General features: G+C 40.6%; 1 protein-coding gene across 2 annotated transcripts in view; it reads left to right on the top strand.

Moving 5' to 3' along the window:
• The window catches only part of LOC124592734 (ATP-dependent RNA helicase DHX33), a 140,231-nt gene that overhangs the window by 70,952 nt on the left and 48,360 nt on the right, over positions 1-20,919 (top strand). For both annotated transcript variants that reach the window (XM_047131865.1, XM_047131866.1), the window contains 3 exons: positions 3,422-3,555; positions 3,891-4,075; positions 9,784-9,859. In XM_047131865.1, the coding sequence (XP_046987821.1) occupies positions 3,422-3,555; positions 3,891-4,075; positions 9,784-9,859 (395 nt within the window). The remainder of the gene's footprint in view (positions 1-3,421; positions 3,556-3,890; positions 4,076-9,783; positions 9,860-20,919) is intronic.

Genomic DNA, 20,919 nt, shown 5'->3' with positions numbered 1-20,919 from the left:
AACACTTTACTACTTCAAATATTTGATACAGAAAAACACTTGCCATGGGGTGGCTGCCCTATTAGTTCCAGTCACATCAGCAGAAGTAAACATCAGACTGCATGCAAAACTGGCCAGACCCAACCCTACAAGTCATCAGGCGTGTGGTAGAGTGCACTACGGAGAGGCTGCATACGTATCTGAGAGTAGGGATCCTCTGCCGGTACTGGCATCTTCTGTGGTGCACCATACAGCTGTGCACACAGACCGCATTTGTGGAATCTTATGCAGCTCAATACAAGGTATAATGTTAACTTTTTGAGCAGGTACTTTATGTCAATAAAACAGTTATTAATTTGATTAGTCAGAATACGTTAAAGTAAACTTTTCTCTTAAAAAAAGGAGGTCGTCTGATAATCAGCGTCATCTTATACTCAGGTATATAGGTACACTATGTGATCAAAATCATCCAGATACCTAGACATGCTGGAATTCAATATGGTGTTGCCCCACCCTTAGCCTTGATGACAGCTTCCACACTTGCAGGCACACATTCAATCAGGTGCTGATGGGAATGGCAGCCCATTCTTCACAGAGTGCTGCACTGAGGAGAAGTATCGATGTCGGTCGGTGAGGCATGGCATGAAGTCAGTGTTTCAAAACATCTCAAATGTGTACTATAGGATTCAGGTCAGAAATCTGTGCAGGCCAGTCCATTACAGGAATGTTATTGTCGTGTAACCACTCTGCCACTAGCCGTGCATTGTGAACAGGTGCTCGATCATGTTGAAAGATGCAGTCGCCATCCCCAAATTGCTCTTCAACATCGGGAAGCAAGAAGGTGCTTAATACATTAGTGTAGGCCTGTGCTGTGATAGTGACACGCTAAACAAGAAGGGGTGTAAGCCACTTCCATGAAAAACAAGACCACACCCTAACACCACCACCTCCGAATTTTACTATTGGCAGATGACGTTCATCGTGCATTCGCCATACCCCCTGCCATTGGATCGCCACATTGTGTACCATGATTCATCACTCCACACAATGTTTTTCCACTGTTCAATCACTCAATGTTTCCGCTCCTTACACCAAGCGAGGTGTCGCTTGGCATTTACCAGCATGATGTGTGGCTTATGAGCAGCCACTTGACCATGAAATCCAAGCTTTCTTGCCTCCCGCCGAACTGTTACAGTACTTGCAGTGCATCCTGATGCAGTTTGGAATTCCTGTGTGATGGTCTGGATAGATGTCTGCCTATTACACATTACACCCTCTTCAATTGTCAGCAGTCTCTGTCAGTCAACAGACGAGGCCAGCCTGTACCCTTTTATGCTCTACGTGTCCTTTCATGTTTCCACTTCACTATCACATCAGACGCAATGGACCTAGGGATATTTAGGAGTGTGTAAATCTCACGTGCAGATGTATGACACAAGTGACACCCAATCACTTGACCACGTTCGAAGTCCATGAGTTCTGCGGAGCACTCCATACTGCTCTCTCACGATGTCTAATGACTACTGAGGTCGCTGATATGGAGTACCTGGCAGTAGGTGGCAGCACAATGCACCTAATATGAAAAACATATGTTTTTGGGGGTGTCCAGATACTTTTGGTCACACGTATATTTCCTCAATGCTATTTTGCTGTTCAGTCATGAGCTAGAGCACAAATTTGTTAGCAGCCCTTGTCATTTCCAAATCTGCTGTTAAAATTCGCTGACCTGAGTTTCAAAACAACCTAGTTAACTCTGCCATGTGTTTAACCACCTGTTGTCAGTAAGCACACATGCATAAATATTCTTATCATTTTTTTCTGTTTGAGCAGTTGACAAATGTTTGCATGATTACTGGTGGTCTGCTGAGTATTCAGCCACATTGTTGTCCACTTGATACACAATATTTTGACGACTGACAACCAGTCTGATTGGAATCCAGGCAACAAATACACATAACAGCAAAACTCACAGCACTTGACAAACATGAAATTTAGCGCAGAAAATGTAAACAAGAACTGAACATCCAAGAGAACACCATTAATCAATCATTCTGACAAACTGGAGATACCATGCCTGGAATGCGGTTTGTCATCGATCAACAAATGAGAAAACCATTTCCACATTTGAGTTTTCTTATTTTGCTTGCAATTTATATTAATCCATCTGACGGACAAAATCATTCAATAATTACTGGTCACTGTTCTGTTGAAGAACCGTTAGGTACATAGTATATATCAAGCTAAATCACACCAAACACTAACATCCCAATCATAAAGAGATTCCTTGCGAGGTTCAGTTGTATTGTTGACCAGCAATATTTACTTGCTTTAGAGTGGACATAGGATATACATCAAATATGTCCACTGTGAAGTTCATCACACATATATCTCCAATTTACTGGCTGTGAATTGCTGGTGTACCACACAAATTTCTCTTGACTAAAGTCTGTGCTTCATAGGCTTGTATTCCTCCTCCTCTTTGCTCCTTCTCACATGTGAAATATTGCTATTGTTTCTGGGGTGATTCCTCCAGACATATGTCCATGACAGTGTTCATTGACATTGATAGCTGAATATCCTTGTAAGGTAGAATATGTCTTCAAATTGTTTGAAGATTTTGGATGGCCTCCTTGAACAAAACATCTTGAACAGTTGTTTTTCCTCTACTGCATTCTCATTTGCAAAATGTAATGCACTCTGCTCATTACTGTACTGTGCCAAACTGCCTATTCACAACTGAATTGTTGAGGGATATGCTCAGTTGGCATACAGAACAATTAATAGCGTCGACATAAAATCATAACTTACCTACAATCATCATAATTATTTGAGGACATGGCAAGAACATTGGTATTGGAGAGATTACATTTTATTTTTATACCTCTACTTTCTTGTTAAATATTCATGGCAGCTTGGAAACTATCCTAAAAGAATCTCACTGGATATGTTACAGTCGTAGTTTTATTATATCCGAATTATTAATTGGACTTTTAGTATCAATTTTTATTAAAAAGTACTCCTCATTTCTATGTTATTTCCTACTTATTATATGAAGCCCTGTCTCGTGAGTTAAATAAGGATTTTTTCTTTGACATTTTAAAATTATTAACTTCAAGCAGATCTTTGTCAGGGAAATTTTGTCAAACATCTAGCTTGCTAGATCACCTCAGTGCCTTCATGTTGTGTGCTTGCCAAATGGTTTCTCACAAGTGCTTTCTGCTCTGTATATTTCATTATTGTATTTATTCTGGTATTAAAATTTGTGCTATTTTTTTTATTCTGAACCAATAACTTGCATTTAAAATTTTGTGTTTTAATGTCATATTTGATCTCATAAACAATGGGAAATATGTTTGTTTTGAAAGAATCTATTACTTTTCTTTCTCCTGTGTGTTTGTAATTATTATGTAGTCATATTCCTTTTCTGATTTATTTGTTACAGATAATTTACTCATGAAGTATAGTGTTATTGTGTTGGATGAGGCTCATGAAAGAACAGTTCACACTGATGTACTTTTTGGTATTGTCAAGCAGGCACAGAAAACACGCAAAGAAAGGGGTCTCAAACCACTCAAAGTAAATAGCTTTTTTTCATATTTAGAAGTTTTGTAAGAAATGAAAACAGTTATGTATTTTGTTTTTGAACTCCACATGTAGTTGAAATGTACTGGAAGTTAGGTATTTTTTTCTCTTTCTTGGAGAACCTGCAAGAAAACCAAAGGAAAATTAGCTGTTGAACATAACTAAGAGTAACCACCAAAAAAGTCAGCTAATGTTTTACATTTTAATGAGTATTTCACTTTTTCTTTTAAACCAATAGCATATGAATTTCATACTTACTATTTAGTGACTTTATTTCTCTGCTTGTTTTCATTTTTGGAAGAGACAACATACATTATAACCTTTTACAGATACTAGTAATGTCCGCTACTATGGATGTAGACCACTTTAGCAACTACTTTGGGAATGTACCAATATTGTATCTTGAAGGCAGACAACACCCAGTGAAGATATTTCACACCATCCAACCTCAGGAAGATTATGTGTTTAGCTCCTTGGTGACCATCTTCCAGATTCACAGGGAAGCTCCAGCCAAGTAAGGACCCAACTTTAAGATGCATTCAAATTTACTAGATTATAAAAGAAAAATATATCTCATCCAACACACAGACATATGTCACAACTGATGTGACTCATTTTATTGTGACACAAGGAATGACACTGGACATAATCATCATAGTTTTAGCTATATAATCTAGTCCAATCGAGAATATACGTCAAACCTAAGCTAATTAATTCAGCTACACACTGAACGTATTTGGGCTTCGCGTTTACTCTGTTACATAGTAAGTTCTTCTTTTTTACATTTGTTTCTTGACTAGAGAAAAGCCATTGTGCCTGTGATAATAAACAGGAGAGACTGTATTGTATAAAGTAATGTAAATTAATAACAGAATGCTAATTTTACTACTCTACTGAGCATGTGGATTTTCAGGATACAACAGAACTCATCAAAATAAATATCTCTTGGTAGTGTAGAGTTAACACTACCAGAGATTGTCAGTGGCATACTCAGTGTGGCGCCATGATGAGGGCAAACTGATATAATTTCTTAAGCATCTTAACACCATTCATTAAAAATTAAATTTACTGTGAAACAGGGAATGAATGGCCGTGTACTGCTTTTTTATATGATAGTTTGACGTAAGGATGGAGGGATTTTAAGGCATTGTGTGTACTGTAAGGACATCCATACCAGTTTATACTTGCGGGTCTCGTGTAGTATCCAATGATGACACCCTAGAGGGTGAACTGGTAGACTTGAAAAAGGTATTCAGCCCAAATGGATACACAAAATATCAAAGTAGAGAATTGTGAAAGCAAAAAGGTCAAAACAACCAAAGGAAGAGCAAGATGAAAGATGTAAAGTCTACGACCTTATTACCATGTGTGAGAAATGTTTATCAGAAATGTCCAGAATAATGAGGAAGCATAAAGTCAATGGGATCTTACTCCAGCAAAGATGGCAGCTCTTCTGCAATCTGTGAAAGATATTTGCTTTTACGAGAGGCGAGTGCACATGAAATTCCTTGTCAATGTTGTGAAAGGTACATGAGACAAACAGTACAGACTGCACAAGAATGAAGCACTGAACACCAGTGAGACACCCGCATTCTACAGCCCAACAAATTTGCAGTGAATGAATATTATATAGCCACTGACCATTCCATGAATTAAGGGAAAGTCAAGAAACTCACTGTAGTTTCATCCTATTGGGATTCGGTTATCAAGGAAGCTGTGGAAATATAATTAACAGACCACCTGCTCCATCGAGATGAGGTTTTCCAGCTCAACAAATCACATAAGCCACACATTTTACATCTGCTTTCAGAGGAATTACTGTTTATATGTAGCAGCGCATGAAGGGCGTAGCAATCTGGATGGTCGGGGTAATGAAGAGGCTGGGAAAGAGAGGGGGAGGGATAGCAGGGTAGGGTTGGGGGACAGTAAAGTGGTGCTTGTGGAATCATATGTGGATAAGGTGGGGAGAGGGTAGGGTAGCTTGGAGCAATAAGGAGGTTAGACGGATTTGGGGGGGGGGGGGGGGATCAGTGGAAAAGAAGAGAAATAAAAAGACTGTGGGTGCATTTGTAGGTTAGACGGCTGCCTAATGCTTGACAGATTCCAAACCTACAACCTCCTTCCTGGTCACCATGACCAACCATGCCCTTGCCTATTACTGTTCCTCCTTTGAAGGCATCTCCTACAAACAAATCCAGGGTGCAGCAATGGGCACCCACATGGCACCATCCTATGCCAAACTATTCATGGGCCATCAAGAGGAATCCTTTCTAACCATCCAGAATCCCAAACCCCTCACCTGGTTCAGAATAATTGATGACATCTTTGTGATCTGGATCGAGGGTAAGGACATCCTATTCACATTCCTCCAGAACTTCAACAACTTCTCCCCCATTTGCTTCACCTGGTCCTCCTCAACCCAACAAACCACCTTCCACGATGTTGACCTTCACCTCAAAGATGGCAACGTTAGTACCTCTGCCCAAATCGAGCCCACCAAGTACCAGCAATACCTCCATTTCGACAGCTGCCACACATTCCATACCAAGAAGTCCCTTCCATACAGCCTAGCCGCCCATGGCCATCACATCTATAGTGACAAGCTGACCCTCTCTGAAGCATACCAAGTGTCTCACTGAGGCCTTCACAGACTGTAATTACCCTCACAACATTGAACAGAAACAGTTCTCGTGTGCCTTATCTCTCAAGCCACCCCCACCTCCGCCTCCCAGAGTCTTCCATCTGCCACAGAGGAGCATTTCCCTTGTGACTCAATACCACCCAGGACTGGAGCAACTTAATCACATTGTTCACCAGGGTTTCAACTACCTCTCATCATGCTTTGAAATGAGAAATGTCCTATTCATTATCCTTTCCACCTCTCCCACAGTGGTATTCCACTGCCCTTTGAACCTACACAATATCTTCATCTGTCTCTACACAACCCCTGTTCCCAACCCCCTTGCCTGATGTCTCATATCCGCGTTATAAACCTAGATGTAAGAAGTGTCCCACTCATTCTCCCTTCACCACCTACTCCAGTCCTGTCTAAAGCATCACCTATCCCATGAAAGGGAGAGCTACCTGTGAAACTAGTTATGTGATCTACAAGCTAAGCTGAAATCACTGTGCTGCATTCTATGTGGGCATGACAACCAACAAGCTGTCTGTCCACATGAATGGCCACTGACAAACTGCGGCCAAGAAAGAGCTTGACCACCCAGTTACTGCAGCATAGTTCATTTTAATGTCTGCTTCACAGCCTATGCTATCTGGATCCTTCATACCAAAACCAGCTTTTCTGAAGGGTGCAGGTGGGAACTCTCCCTGGAATATCTCTACATTCCCATAACCCTCCTGGCCTCAGCCTTCGTTAAACAAGCTGTCTGTTCGCATGAATGGCCACAGACAAACTGTGACCAAGAAACATCCACTGCCTTTGCCATGTCTCTGCCTAACTAACCGATGTTAAATTTGCCACAATCAGAACAGGTGAATTTGTATACCCCACTGTTGGCTAATAACTAGATTTTATCTTTGCTGTTAAAAACATACTGGGCTGTCGTGTTCCTAACATAGTAGGAAAGCCTATACTTGCAGGCTTGCAGTGCTTTGGCTACTATCTGTGACACCTCACCTAGAAATGGTAGTGTACACCATTTCTTGCAGACAGTGGAGGGGAAGCAGGAGGGGCATAGAGGTGGGGTATAATTTTCCGTTTTTGATTCCTGTGCAAGATGTGGTCAATAAGAACTGGACTGTAGCCATTGGCTGTGGCAATAAATTTTATTGTATCTAACTCTGCTTTAAAAGCGTCTCTGGACATGGGGATAGATATGAGACGGTGTACTACTGAATGGAAAACTGCATCTTTGTGAGCTATGGTGTGTTGTGAGCAAGAAGGTATTACTGTATCTGTAGTTGTAGTTTTTCTGTAAATTTTGAAATAATGTGTGTGTGTACTGATGTCAGTGGTGAGATCTAAGAAGTTTATGGATCTGGTACCAATCTCCCTTGTGAACTGGATATTTTTATGTTGACTGTTTAGGTTTTTCAAAAATGTGTTGAGTTGTCTTGTAGTACCAGTCCACATATACAGGACATCATCTATATATCTAAACCAGTATTGATATTTGCACTCAGAGTTTCTGTTTTTAGAAAATTTTGTTCAAAATGGTCCATAAGTATTTCAGCCAACAGTGGACTAAGAGCGGAACCCATAGCTAAGCTATCCAATTGTTTATAAAGAGTCCCTTGGAACTGGAAATAGTTCTGTGCCAAGCATGTCTGAGTGGCCAGTCTCAAGTCATTCAGTTCCACAAGATTGACATTAGACTTGTGCATCAGCACTGTGACAAATTTTACATCAGTCAGTCAGGCAGAGAATAGCAACTAGGCTGGCTGAACATGAACGCAGCTGGAGGTTGCAGAATTCTGACTCTGCATTTGCTGAGCATGTACTGAGTGAGGGTCATAACTACCAGCCAGTGTCCCGTGTGCTTCTTAGCAAACAAAGGCCATAAAATCAACCTGCTGGAAGCCCTGGAAATTAACAAACATCTTGCTCACAGTTCAGATCTAACCCTAAATGACCAGACACAGCTCAACACTTCCCCTCTCCTAAACTTCATGTAATCATCTCTTTTGTTCATTACTTCCCACACCGTATGTTCCTACATATTTCCAGTTTCCTGTCTTCATTAAGTTCTTTTGTTTTATTGAAGTTGTCTCTGTATTCCATATAGACTGTAGTTTCAATAATTAAGGCTTTCTTTTTACTGGTACTTGTATTACTGTCCATATTTAACACCTCTTGTAGTTGTCTCATCAAATATTGTTCATACTTCACTTTGTTCATCTATTTAATGCAGACTGATACATATTCACTGTTTTGAATATAATGTTAATGTTAAAATGCAGTACCACCACACTCTCAAAGATTGCATTTACTGTAGGTTCCCTCAAACACTTCCATTTTCCTGCATTTATTTATTTCTGTTTATCTTACTGATATCGCTTAAGTTCCTTATATATTCTGTAGTTACATTGATAATGGTCTCTTCTTTTAATTGGTTTGTGTATCATTCTCCTTGTTTCGTACCTCCTGATGTAGCCTTGTCTAGTACTTATTTTATTTGTTTATTAATAGAAACTGTTATGTAGGCATGCGGTTCCTATTTTGTATTAAAGGTTTTCTTGCCTACTCCATTGTTATTTATTTACTTTCAATTTTTACTTTTTCATTGCATTACCACCTCACTGTCAAAGATGTTACTTACTGTATGTTTCTACTTCCGTTTAGATGTGTTACTTCTCTTCCAATGTTGTTTGCAAACATTGCAACTTCTTTGGTGACAATACTCAGTAAATGTCTGAAGATGGCCTTGTAAGCCAAAAACCAGTTAACACAATAAAAGTAATATTGTAGAACAAAAGCAAACTGGTTCTTTTCATTTATTATGTTAATTTCATTCATTCATTCAACAAGAATTTTTAAGGGTACACTAACATAACCTTACCTAAACACAGTGTTGAGCACATTAAAACCAAATAATTGTAATCATCAGATGTTCCTGTGCCACCAGAGACCTAATTCAATATTGGTCATTTAGCAACCAGTTTGTCTCTGTTTAACTGTAATAGACGTTGTTCATAGTGTATCAGATTTTGGCTCAGCATGCTCTCTGAAGTGCATATTGGTCTGCATCCCTTCCACGTAAGTTTCTCATAACAAAATCCATGAAGATTGTTATTTTATTGATACTAACAACTGCACAGTATGAATTTGTGCAATGTACATTGGAATCTACCCTGATTAATCATAATAAGCTTCACTAAGATGTAATTAAGACCCCGCACTCCCCTCCAGCCATCCCAGTTTAAAGAACAAGGATGGAAACTTTAGAGACATACCTCATGCACCACTAGTGACAAGAAAGTTTCAGAATTTTTATTATGTATCACTAAAGACAAAACCTAAGAACAAAAGCAGGATGTTTTTGAGTGCAGTGCAGTATGTATCATAAGATTATAATGTATGCTATTACCAGCCAGCTAAGGAATTATGTTAGTAGGGCAAAAATCACATTTTGAATACATGATTTTGATTAATAGTACCATTGTTTGTATAAAACAGTTTGATTTGATTTTTTGTTAAGCTAAAAGTGTATTCTTTGACGTGCAAAACTAACAAAATGTGTCAACATTCTTGTTCTATTTCAGTCATGACATTTTAGTGTTCTTGACGGGTCAGGAGGAAATTGAATCAATGGCTCATCACATACGTCTTATAGCACGGGTCAGTTGCAGCTTCTGTGAAATATTATAGATACATTTGTATTATTTTATGGAATTTGCATGTATTTTTAATAATTTTATTTGGTGTAAGTTTGTATTATTTATCTCTGTGTATTATTATTATCATTATTATTATTAATCAATGGAAACTCCAGGTAGGAGTATCAAAAATGTAGGAAAAGACAGAGTGTTACTTACTGTAAAGGGACATCAAGTTGCAGACAGGCACAATTGAAAGACATTCACATAATCCTTTTGGCCAGTCAGTAAAACACACACACACACACACACACACACACACACACACACACAACCTCCAACTCCAGCATCTCAGGCCGGAATGCAACATTACATGGGATGCAAGCAGTAATCTGGAGGGTGCAGGGAAGGGGAAGGAATGGTAGTGTAGAGGTGAGGAGAGAGATGAACGCTGTCTGGTGGAGTGTGCAAGGACTAGACTGCCAGCGGGCGCAGTGTCAGGAGCGTGTGGGGCAGTGAGATGGCGAAAAAAAATGAGCAAAAAGGGAGAAGAGTGGGGAAAGATGGGTGGAAGCATTGGTAGAGGGTTGCAAATAAACAGTGTGGGAGATGACAATGGGGAGGAGAAGATAGAATAGAGGGGGTGGAAACTGTTGCGTGGAGAGTGTGGGGACAGTATGTCACCATAGATTGAGGCCAGTGTAATTATGGGAGTGGAGAATGTATTATAAGGATAACTCCCATCTGCACAGTTCAGAAAAGCTGGTGGTGGAAGGAAGGACCCAGATGTCTCAGGTAGTGAAGCAGCCATTAAAATCAAGTGTGTTATGTTCAGCTGCATATTGTGCAATAGGGTAATCTATTTCTCATTTGAATGTATATAAACAAATCTGCAGCACAGCCACAGGCACCCGCATGCCATCCTCCTATGCCAACCTTTTTACAAGCCATCTAAAGGAGACATCACAAACCTGCTACTGCAAAAACACATCTCCATGGCACAGGCATCCCAAACCAGCTCTGCTTAAGATCCTACTATTCTGCAATCTCTACTCTGTACATGACATCTCTGAAATTGAATCCCTTGCTCTACAGTACCTGGAGGAGCTTTCCAGCACTACCTCCACAAGTTATCCAACCTGCTGACATCCTACTGCTGCCTTGGGCCGACACTATACAACCTCTATTGTACCCAGAGTGTTCCTCCTCATAGCAGCTAAATCCTGCCTAACCAACCTTTACAGCTTGTTACAACCCCAAAAGAGCCCTACTACCAACTCTCTGCCATATCTAGAGACAAAACTTTCCCGTAACTCTGTTTTTAACCTTTCCACCAAAACCGTCAGCTCCACAGCAGTTTCAGTCCTATCCAAAGGCATCACCTTTAGCCCTACACCCAAATTTAACAATGCTGGACTTGCCAAAAACGTACTCTCCTTCTCCCGATCCCTGCAATGGGAGCATTCCTTTGCAGCCAATCCCTCCAACCAGAACCCCCTAATTCCTACATTGAGCCCTGCCTCTTCCAGTTCATACTACCATCTAACTGAGATCCTCCCCCCTCCCACTCCTTTGCAGCCAATCCCTCCAACCAGAACCCCCTAATTCCAACATTGAGCCGTGCCTCTTCCAGTTCATACCACCATCTAACTGAGATCCTCCCCTCTCCCACCTAATCACCTGCTGGTCACCTTCCAGAAATCCTTTACCTATAATTTAGCCTTGCCCAGGTGCCTTTCTCAGAGCACCGACCTTTCAGTAGAAGAAAGGAAAGCCGTGCATAGCCTCAAAACAAATCCTGACCTAATCATCCTACCTTCAGGCAAAGGTTCCACTACTGTTGCTATGAATCGCAGTGACTACCTGGCAGAAGAACTCAGCCAGAGCCTTAGGCCTCTCCCAGAACATCTCCCCTGAATCCATTTCCCTCCTCACCCCTATGATACCCAACACACTCACCTTCTACATGTTCCCCAAAATACACAAACCCAACAATCCTGGCCATCCTGTTGTGGCTGGTTATGGTACCCCCACTGAAAGAATTTCAGCCCCCATTGACCAACACCCAATCAGTTACCTGCAATCTAGCATCCCAAGTCAAAGACACCAACCACTTCCTTCAGCGACTCTCCACTATCCCCACCCCGTTATCTCCTGGATCCTTACTCATCATTCTTGACGCCACCTCCCTATACATCAACATCCCTCATACCCATGGTCTTACCACTATTGAACACTACCTTTCCCAACGTCCTTCAGACTCCAAACCCACTATCTCATTCTTCATACACCTTACTGACTTTTATCCTACCCACAACTACATCTCATTTGAAGGGAAGTTATATGAACATATCCACAGCAAAGCCATAGGCACTCACATGGCACCCTCCTATGCCAACCTTTTTATGGGCCATCTAGAGGAGACCTTCCTAATCTCCTGAACTACCAAACTCCTAGCCTGGTTCAGGTTCATTGACGAGATCTTCACAATCTGTGCACAGGGCCAGGGCCAGGGTTTCTTCACAACCCCATCTGCTTCATGTATTCCTTCTCAACCGAGCGTGCACCTTCCTAGATGTTGACCTTCTCCTCTCCGATGGCTCCATCCCCACCTTTGTCCACATTAAAACCACCAACAGTACCTGCATTTTGACACTATCCTCCCTTTCACACCAAAAAATCTCTCCCATATAGCCTGGTCATCCGAGGACAGTGTATCTGCTGTGACAAAAACTCCCTTGCTCAATATGCTGAGGGTCTCACCAAGGCCTTCACAGACAGGCACTGTCCTCCAGACATAGTCTGCTAACAGATCTCCCTTGCCATTTTCCCTCTCACCCCCTATCTTCCCACCACATTCAAGAACCAGCCACAAAGGAATGTCCCCTTTATCACCCAGTACCACCCCAGTCTTTAACAACTGAACCACATCCTTCGTCAGGGCTTTGAATACTTTCCTTCGCCAGGGCTTTGATTACTTATCATAGTGTCCTGAAATGAGGGACACACTACCCGAGGTACTTCCAACACCTTCTGAATTGCTGTTCTGTCACACACCCAACCTCCATAACATCCTAGTCTATCCCTAAGCCACTCCTCATCCCAACCGCTTGCCACAAGGATCATATCCCTGTGGAAGACGCATGTGCAAAACCTGCCCAACCCACCCACCCAGCACCTCTTATTCCAGTCCAGTTGCAGGTTTATCCTACCCCATTAGGAGCCGGGCCACCTGTGAAAGCAGCCACATCATTTACCAGCTTTGCTGCAATCATTGCACAGCTTTTAATTTGGTATGACTATCAAGCAGTTGTCTGCCAGAATGAATATCCACTACCAAACTGTGGCCAAGAGCAAAGTAGACCACCCTGTCACACAACATGCAGCTGAACATAACACACTTGATTTCAATGGCTGCTTCACTACCCCATCGATTTGGATTCTACCCTCCACCACCAGCTTTTCTGAACTGTGCAGATGGAAGTTATCCTTACAACACATTCTCCACTCCCGTAATTATCTCGTCCTCAACCTACAGTAAAATACTGCCCCACACCCTCCACCCAATAGTTTCCACCCATTCTATCCTATCATCTCCTCCCCATTGTCATCTCCCACCCTGTTTATTTGCAGCCCTTTGCCAATGCATCTGCCTGTCTTTCCCTGCTCCCCTCCTTTTTAGCTCCTAATTTTCCCCACCTCCCTGGTCCACAACCTCCTTATGCTGCGCCTGCTGGCAGTGTAGCCCCTGCACACTCCACCAGACAGCATTCCTCTCTCTCCCCACCCCTACACTATTATCCCTTCCCCTTCTCTGCCCCCTCAGATTGCTGCTTGCATCCCACGTGATTTTGCATTCCGGCCTGAGATGCTGGAGTTGGAGGTTTTGTGTGTGTGTGTGTGTGTGTGTGTGTGTGTGTGTGTGTGTTTGTTTTACTGATGAAGGCTGTGGCTGAAAGCTTTATGTGAGTGTCTTATAATAGTGCCTGTCTGCAACTTGACATGTCTTCCTTACAGTAAGTAGAAATCTGTCTTTTTCTACATTGTTATTAATATTATTATTATTTGTAGGATTTCCTTGTGTTTTATATGTTTGGTTCCAGTCATAGATTGCTTTAACATTATTTATCTTTCATGATATCTTAAATTATTTGTAGGATTTCCTTGTGTTTTATGTGTTTGGTTCCAGTCATAGATTGCTGTAACATTATTTATCTTTCATGATATCTTAAATATTTACTCTCTACTTTCGGTCATATGACGAAGCTTCATTACTGGCTTTCTGTTATACTGATGGCCACCTTTTTACAATTTTTTTAGTTAGTTTCCCACAGCTCCTTCATGAATTTAACGTTTGTGGATATCATTCTGTCTTTTGAAATAAACTGTTTGATTGTCTCACTTAACATTCACACATTATTGCAAAATCTCAGAATTCTTAAATTATCATTAAGTGGCATTATGCATCAATGGATGTGTCACATGGGGAAAGAAAAGACTATTGTAGATTGTAGCATTGGCTTATCATTTTTGTAAAGGTTGTGCAGTGACAGAAATTGAATATGTTACATGATGAAGAATCAACCTGTTATATATTAAACTTTGTGGAGATGTTCATCACATCATGGGTATCAAATGATTACACTTCCACTTCATCCAGAACTGATGTCCATCATCAAGAGCAGTATAAGTTGTGACCGTACGGGCACAAAAACATCCTAGTATTTGTGGTGGTGTGGAAGCAAACAGCCTCAGAATGTCATCTTGAGAAATATCATATCATGCCTGAAAATGCATGCTATATCTGTTCATGAAGATTGCCGACTGGAGTAATGCATGTTTTCCCAGCATATCCCTGAAGTGCTCTTTGAGTGACAAATCAGGAGGCAAGGCTGGCCAATCACGAATCCATAAATTCCTCAAGGCAATTGTGGTGTGAACTGCAGTGTGGGGTCTTGCATCATCTTTCTGGTCATGAATGGTATGATAGCAGGGTTTGCCACTCTTACCATACACTAATGAATATTCAGCCTCCCTTCAACAATTATGAAATCAGTCCTGTTGCCAGTAGCAACCCACGCCATGATTTCAGGAGTCCAAATGGCATGAACTCTCAAGAATAGCTGCTTACTATGACCTTCAACCAGGCCATCCCTGATCTGTTGATGTTGATCTGACCACTACAGACATAGATGAGACTATTCTCTGAACACCACAGAGAGCCACTAAATGTCCAATTGACAGGCTCTAGACCATGAAAATCTCTGTTGTCCTTGGTATGATGTCAGCAGTAAACAATGCACAGCGACCAAAGATCTCAACCCAACTTCCAGGTGTAGGATCCCGATGGGTCATGTTGGTATTCGGCCTCTAAGCTCTGCTTGGACATCAGCTGTTGCCATCCATCTATTTTCAGAGCCAGTCGACCAACCTTGCTCCCTTCTTGTGGTGTCATCCTTCAGGATGACCACTTGCATACCCTTCTTGCCACAGTTGCCCTCAGTCTGTCTTGTCACTTCTAGTTCTATAGTCATTGCACTACAGCAAACAGTGAGTGTGATCTCTTGATATGATGTTCCTCATGTCAGTGATTAATGTTCTATTTGTGTATGAAAATGGCAATAAACTGGATATGCATGTCCTCTGGACATACTTGTTCTGATCTGCACCTGGAAAGTTCTAGTAACACATTGCATACGGCTCACATGGATTTGTGTGTGCGAGATTCTTACTGAGCTATTTGTGGACAATTTTTCTGATGTTCCAAATGATTCAGATGATGTTACTGATAGTGGTAGTGGAAGTGAAGAAGAAAACAAAATGGCTATAATCAACAAAAGTGGAATAACTGTGAACGATGTAAATGATGAAGCTTCTGACAATGAAAGTTGGCTGGAGAAGGACAAGATCATCATTTTAGGAACATTTAGAGGAATTCCAAGTGTAAAAACTCTTCCCAGTGTGATCAATAGCATTATAAGCACTGTGGAATTATTTCTAGGAGATGAATTGTTTGCCCAGATGTCGACACAATGAAACTTGTATTACAAACAAAACAAAAACCATTTACATGGGGCAAATAAAAAAAAATTTAAAAAATATTATTTGAAGGACTATAGGTCAACAGATTCTCTAACAGAGACACCGATTTTTGGCAAGCTAATGAGCAGAAATCGATTTGGGCAGAAATGGGAATCGTGGCATTTCAATTACAATTGCTTACAGAGCGGTCAGGAAAACAGACCCTAAAAAACTGAACCAGTGCTCTCAGTGCATCCTAGATAAATTTCAGACCTTATGCAAACCTAAATAGGAGCTTTCTCTGGATGAAGCAATGAGACCATGGAGAGGGCGGCTTTGTTCTGGACATACAATCCTGGAAAAGTTATCAGACACTGTTTGCTTGTTCGTATGGATTGCGAAAGTGTAAGTGTATATATCTCCAGTCCCGAAAAATATTCTGGGAAAGGAAAAAAGCTTCAAGACACTATTTTTCATGTACTTCCACCTCATCTTGGCATGTGGCACCACATTTATGAAGACAATTATTACAACAGTACAGCCGAAACACTTCTAGAAAGGAATCATGAGTTTGAAGTACCACATGAATCAATAGAGGTCTCCCTCAATGTCTACGAACAGAAGCCAAATCTCTAAAGAAAGGTGACACTACATTTGGAAGACAAGGTGACATTTTGCTGCAGTTATGGAAAGATAAAACTGAGGTGAGAATGATAACAATAATTCATGATGCATCTATGGCTGCAACAGGGGAAAAACACAACAGTGGGAAATTATGCAGAAACCAAAACGTATTGTGATGTACAATAAATTTATGAAAGACGTGGACAGAGCTGATCAATATATTCTGTATTTTAGGATAATGCGAAAAACCAAAAAATTGGTGAAGTAAGTAGGTGTTTTTTTATATATATATATATATATATATATATATATATATATATATATATATATATAAAAATTGTACTTTGTGTAGCACGTACAAAGTATACAGAAACCTAAATCCAGATATACAAAAAAAATATAAAACATTCCTAAAAGAAGTTGCAAGAGGCTGGACAAGTGATCAACAAGTTTCCACAGCTAATGGGGAGGAAACTGAAGCAATCCAATCTACAAAATGAGCACCTGCTAAGGATCCACCAGGTTGATTGTCAGGAAACATTAAAGAACATACTGTTCGGACTATTGTGGGAAATGAAAAAAAGAAATATCCAGCACAGTCTTGCAGAGTTTGTGCAGAGCATCATAAAAGAAGTGAAGCAAGATACTACTGCCAGTTTTGTGAAGTACTGTTACACAAAGGCATGTGTTTTCAGAAGTATCACACCCTTCAAGAATATTAAAACATCACACAAACATGTCTGCCAAGTTCCATCATTCTCAGACACTAATAAGTGCAGCTACATTCAGATAAGGAAGGCTTGCTCATTTCACATACGTCTTATGAAAATCGCCAGGAACTGGAACAATAACCATAGTGTGGCAGCTGGTATGGGAAAAATATCATGTAGCAATTATCCGGATGGGATGTAAATTGATAGATGTGTTGTACAGACAAACAAATGATTAAAATTTCAGAAAAATTGGGTGATTTATTGAAGAGAGAAAGCTTCACAAATTGATCAAAAAATTATCTGTTTCTCTGCCTCTGCCCATTATGTAAGAAGTTATTTGGCTTGCCATTAATTGAAAGAGTTGTTGGATATCCTCCTCAAGGATATTGTGCCAAATTCTGCCCATATGGCGCATTAGATCATCGAAATTCCAAGCTGATTGGAGGGTCCTGGCTGTAACACTCCAAACATTCTCAATTGAAAAGACATCTGACAACCTTCCTGGCCAAGGTAGGGTTTGCCAAGCACAAAGGTAAGCAGTAGAAACTATCGCTGTGTGCAGATGGGCATTATGTTGCTGAAATGTAGGAGATCGGGATCTGTCATCACTCGTTCACTTGACTGCAAGTGGCATTTCTGCGCTAGACATAGGGATCCTTTACTGGGTGAACAGAGACCATTGGGCACTCAGGGTGTTATACTCATCCCCTAACCAAGTTTGAGCTTGTCTGAACTGAACCAGTTGGGAAATCTGTTTTATCTTGTATTAAGAGAAGGCAAATGCAAAAGAGTCGCGGTCTATTAATCATTTGCAGTTCAAACATATGGTGAATGATGGTATCACTTAGGGAAATGGCAGCAAGGGCAGGAAAAAACACCAGGTGCACTTGGTGTTTATGCCTGGGGGCCTTATACTTGGATCATTCCAGCAACTGGCAGAGAAGGTTAATAAGACCAGTCTTACTCATAGAGTTTCAGTGAAGCTCACAATTTGCAGCATTGTCCCTGTAACTGATCATGGCTCCTTAGTTCTGAGTCGAGTGGAAGGACTGTGACAGAGACTTCGAAGGTTCTGTGACAAATTTCTTCGACTTGCACCATAGGGTTGAGAATGGTAGGGTCCTGCTCAATGGGTCAGGTGTGCACTACACAAGTAGCCTGATCATGTGTGGGGTCCAGATAACAAAAGCTGTAGGAAACCCAGAAGTATCAGTGTAAGATCGAAAGAAATGCCTCCCACACGAACATTAAAATCCCTTTGGTTAACTGTTGAGCATTCGCAAAAAAAGTGCCAGAGTTCAAAGTGCTCCTGAAAAGTAGGAAAGTTCATATAATACTAGATGCAGAAAGCTATTCGGAACCTCAAAGTGATAGCTGTGAGATTTTTGGGGAAAATTTAATTGTATATCGTAAGGATGGGATAATGGGAAATGGAGGTGGTGTATTTGTCACAGTAGAGAAGAAACTCAGATCCACCAAGGTAGAAGTTGAAGCTACTAGTGAAACTGTTTTCAGCAAAAAAACAGTTTCAGAGGTGGGAATAAAAGGGTAACTGGATCCTTTCATCACCCACCAGACTCATCTCTTGATGTAACCAAAAACTTTAGAGAAAACATCAGTTCGCTTGTACGTTAGTTCCCCAATCATACTGTAATCATTGGAGGAGGTTTGAATCATCAAACAGTCAAATGGGAAAGTTACAGTTTCATTAGTGATGGATATGATAAGACATCCTGCAGAACGATGATAAATGCCTTCTCTTAAAACCACCTAGAACAGATTGTTAGGAACCCCAATCATGATGGAAATATATTGAATCTAATACCAGCAAATATACCTGACCTCTTAGAGGATGTCCACAGCACAACTAGTATCAATGAACATGATGTGGTTGTGGCAGCAATGATTACTGAAGTACAAAGGACAACTAAAACAAGCTGAAAGATATATATGTCCAGTAAACTAGATAAAAAAATCAGTAGTGTCACAGCTTTCATGAGGAACCTGGAACTTCAGCACTGGACAGGAGCACGTAGAGGAACTGTGCTCAAGTTGAAAAGAACAGTTGACTACACACTGAATAGATACGTTCCCAGTAGAATAGTTCATAATAGAAGAAACCCTCCATGGTATACAGTCACTGTACAGAATCTTGTAAAGGAACGGAGGTTACTGCATAACAGGTGTAAAACAAAGTGTAGGGCTATAGATAGAGAGATGCTGAATGAAATGCATTTGGGTGTCAAGAGAGCAATATGTGATGCTGTCAGTGACTACTCTAGCAGAATATTGTCAAATGATCTTTCATAGAACCCAAAGATATTGTGGTCATGTGTAGGCTGTTATTGGCACCAAAGTTTGTGTCCAGTCCCTAGTGTATGAGTCAAGAACTAAAATTGAGGGTAGCAAAGCAAAAGCTGAAATGCTTAAGTCTGTTTTCAAATGTCCCTTTTCAAAGGAAAACCCAAGAGAATTGCCCCAATTTAATCCTCATACCAATGAAAATATGGATGAAATAACTTTAACCTGTCATAGATCCTTCGAACAAAAAACTATGCCCAGTAGTTGGAAGAAGTACAGGTCATACCCATCTACAAGAAGGGTTGTAGAAGTGATCCACAAAACTACTGTCCAGTATCTTTAACACCAATTTGTTGTAGAATCTTAGAATGTATTCGGAGCTCAAACACAATGAGGTATCTCAAACGACTGGAACAACCTCCTTCAAACCGATCAGCATGGATTCCAAAAACATCGATCATCTGAAACCAGCTCTCACTTTTCGTACAAGACACAGTGAAAGATTTATATCAAAGTAGTCAGTTAGATGCAGTATTTCTTGATTTCTGAAAAGCATTTGACTCAGTACCACACTTATGCTTATTGTCAAAAACATGTTCTTATGGTGTACCAATTGAAATTTGTGACTGGATCGCTCAGGAGGACATATCATGTTATCTTGGATGGAGAATCATTATCAGATGTAAAAGTAACTTCGAGTATGCCCCAGAAAAGTGTTTTGGGGCCCTTGCAGTGTTATATATTAATAACCTTACAGACAACATTAATATTAACCTGAAACTTCTTGTAGATGATGCATTTATCTATGATGAGCTGCTGTCCAAAAGAAGCATAAATATTCAGTCTGATTTTGATAAGATTTCAAAGTGGTTCAAAGGTTGGAAACTTTGGTTTATTGGTAGAATACTGGGGGAGTGTAATCAGCTTACAGGTCACTTACACAACCCATCCTAGAATATTGCGCAAGTGTGTGGGACTCATATCAGATAGGACTAACAGGGGATATTGAGTGTATGCAGAGAAGGGCAGCATGAACGATTACAGGTTTCTTTGATCCAGGGGGGAGTTTCACAGAGATTCTGAAGAATTTGAACTGATATGGACTTGAAGGCAGATGTAAACTGTTCTGAGAAAGTATACTAACAAAGGTTCAAGAACATATTTTAAATGATGCTATGGGAATTTACTAAAAATCCCAACTTTTTGCTCCTATAGGGATCATGAGGACAAAATTAGAATAATTACAGCACCCACAGAGGCATTCAATCAGGCATTCCTCGTGCTCTGTATGTGAATGGAATGGGAAAAAACTGGTTTAACTGGTACAGTGGGACGTACCCTCTGTCATGCCCTTCACAGTGGTTTGCAGAGCATAGATATAGAAGTAGAAATGTAAGTCCAGGATGGCTTGCCATGAAGGGCA

The sequence above is a fragment of the Schistocerca americana genome, chromosome 2, assembly GCF_021461395.2.
Source record: "Schistocerca americana isolate TAMUIC-IGC-003095 chromosome 2, iqSchAmer2.1, whole genome shotgun sequence".
Lineage (NCBI taxonomy): Eukaryota > Metazoa > Arthropoda > Insecta > Orthoptera > Acrididae > Schistocerca > Schistocerca americana.
This window is presented reverse-complemented; position numbering and strand designations above follow the sequence as displayed.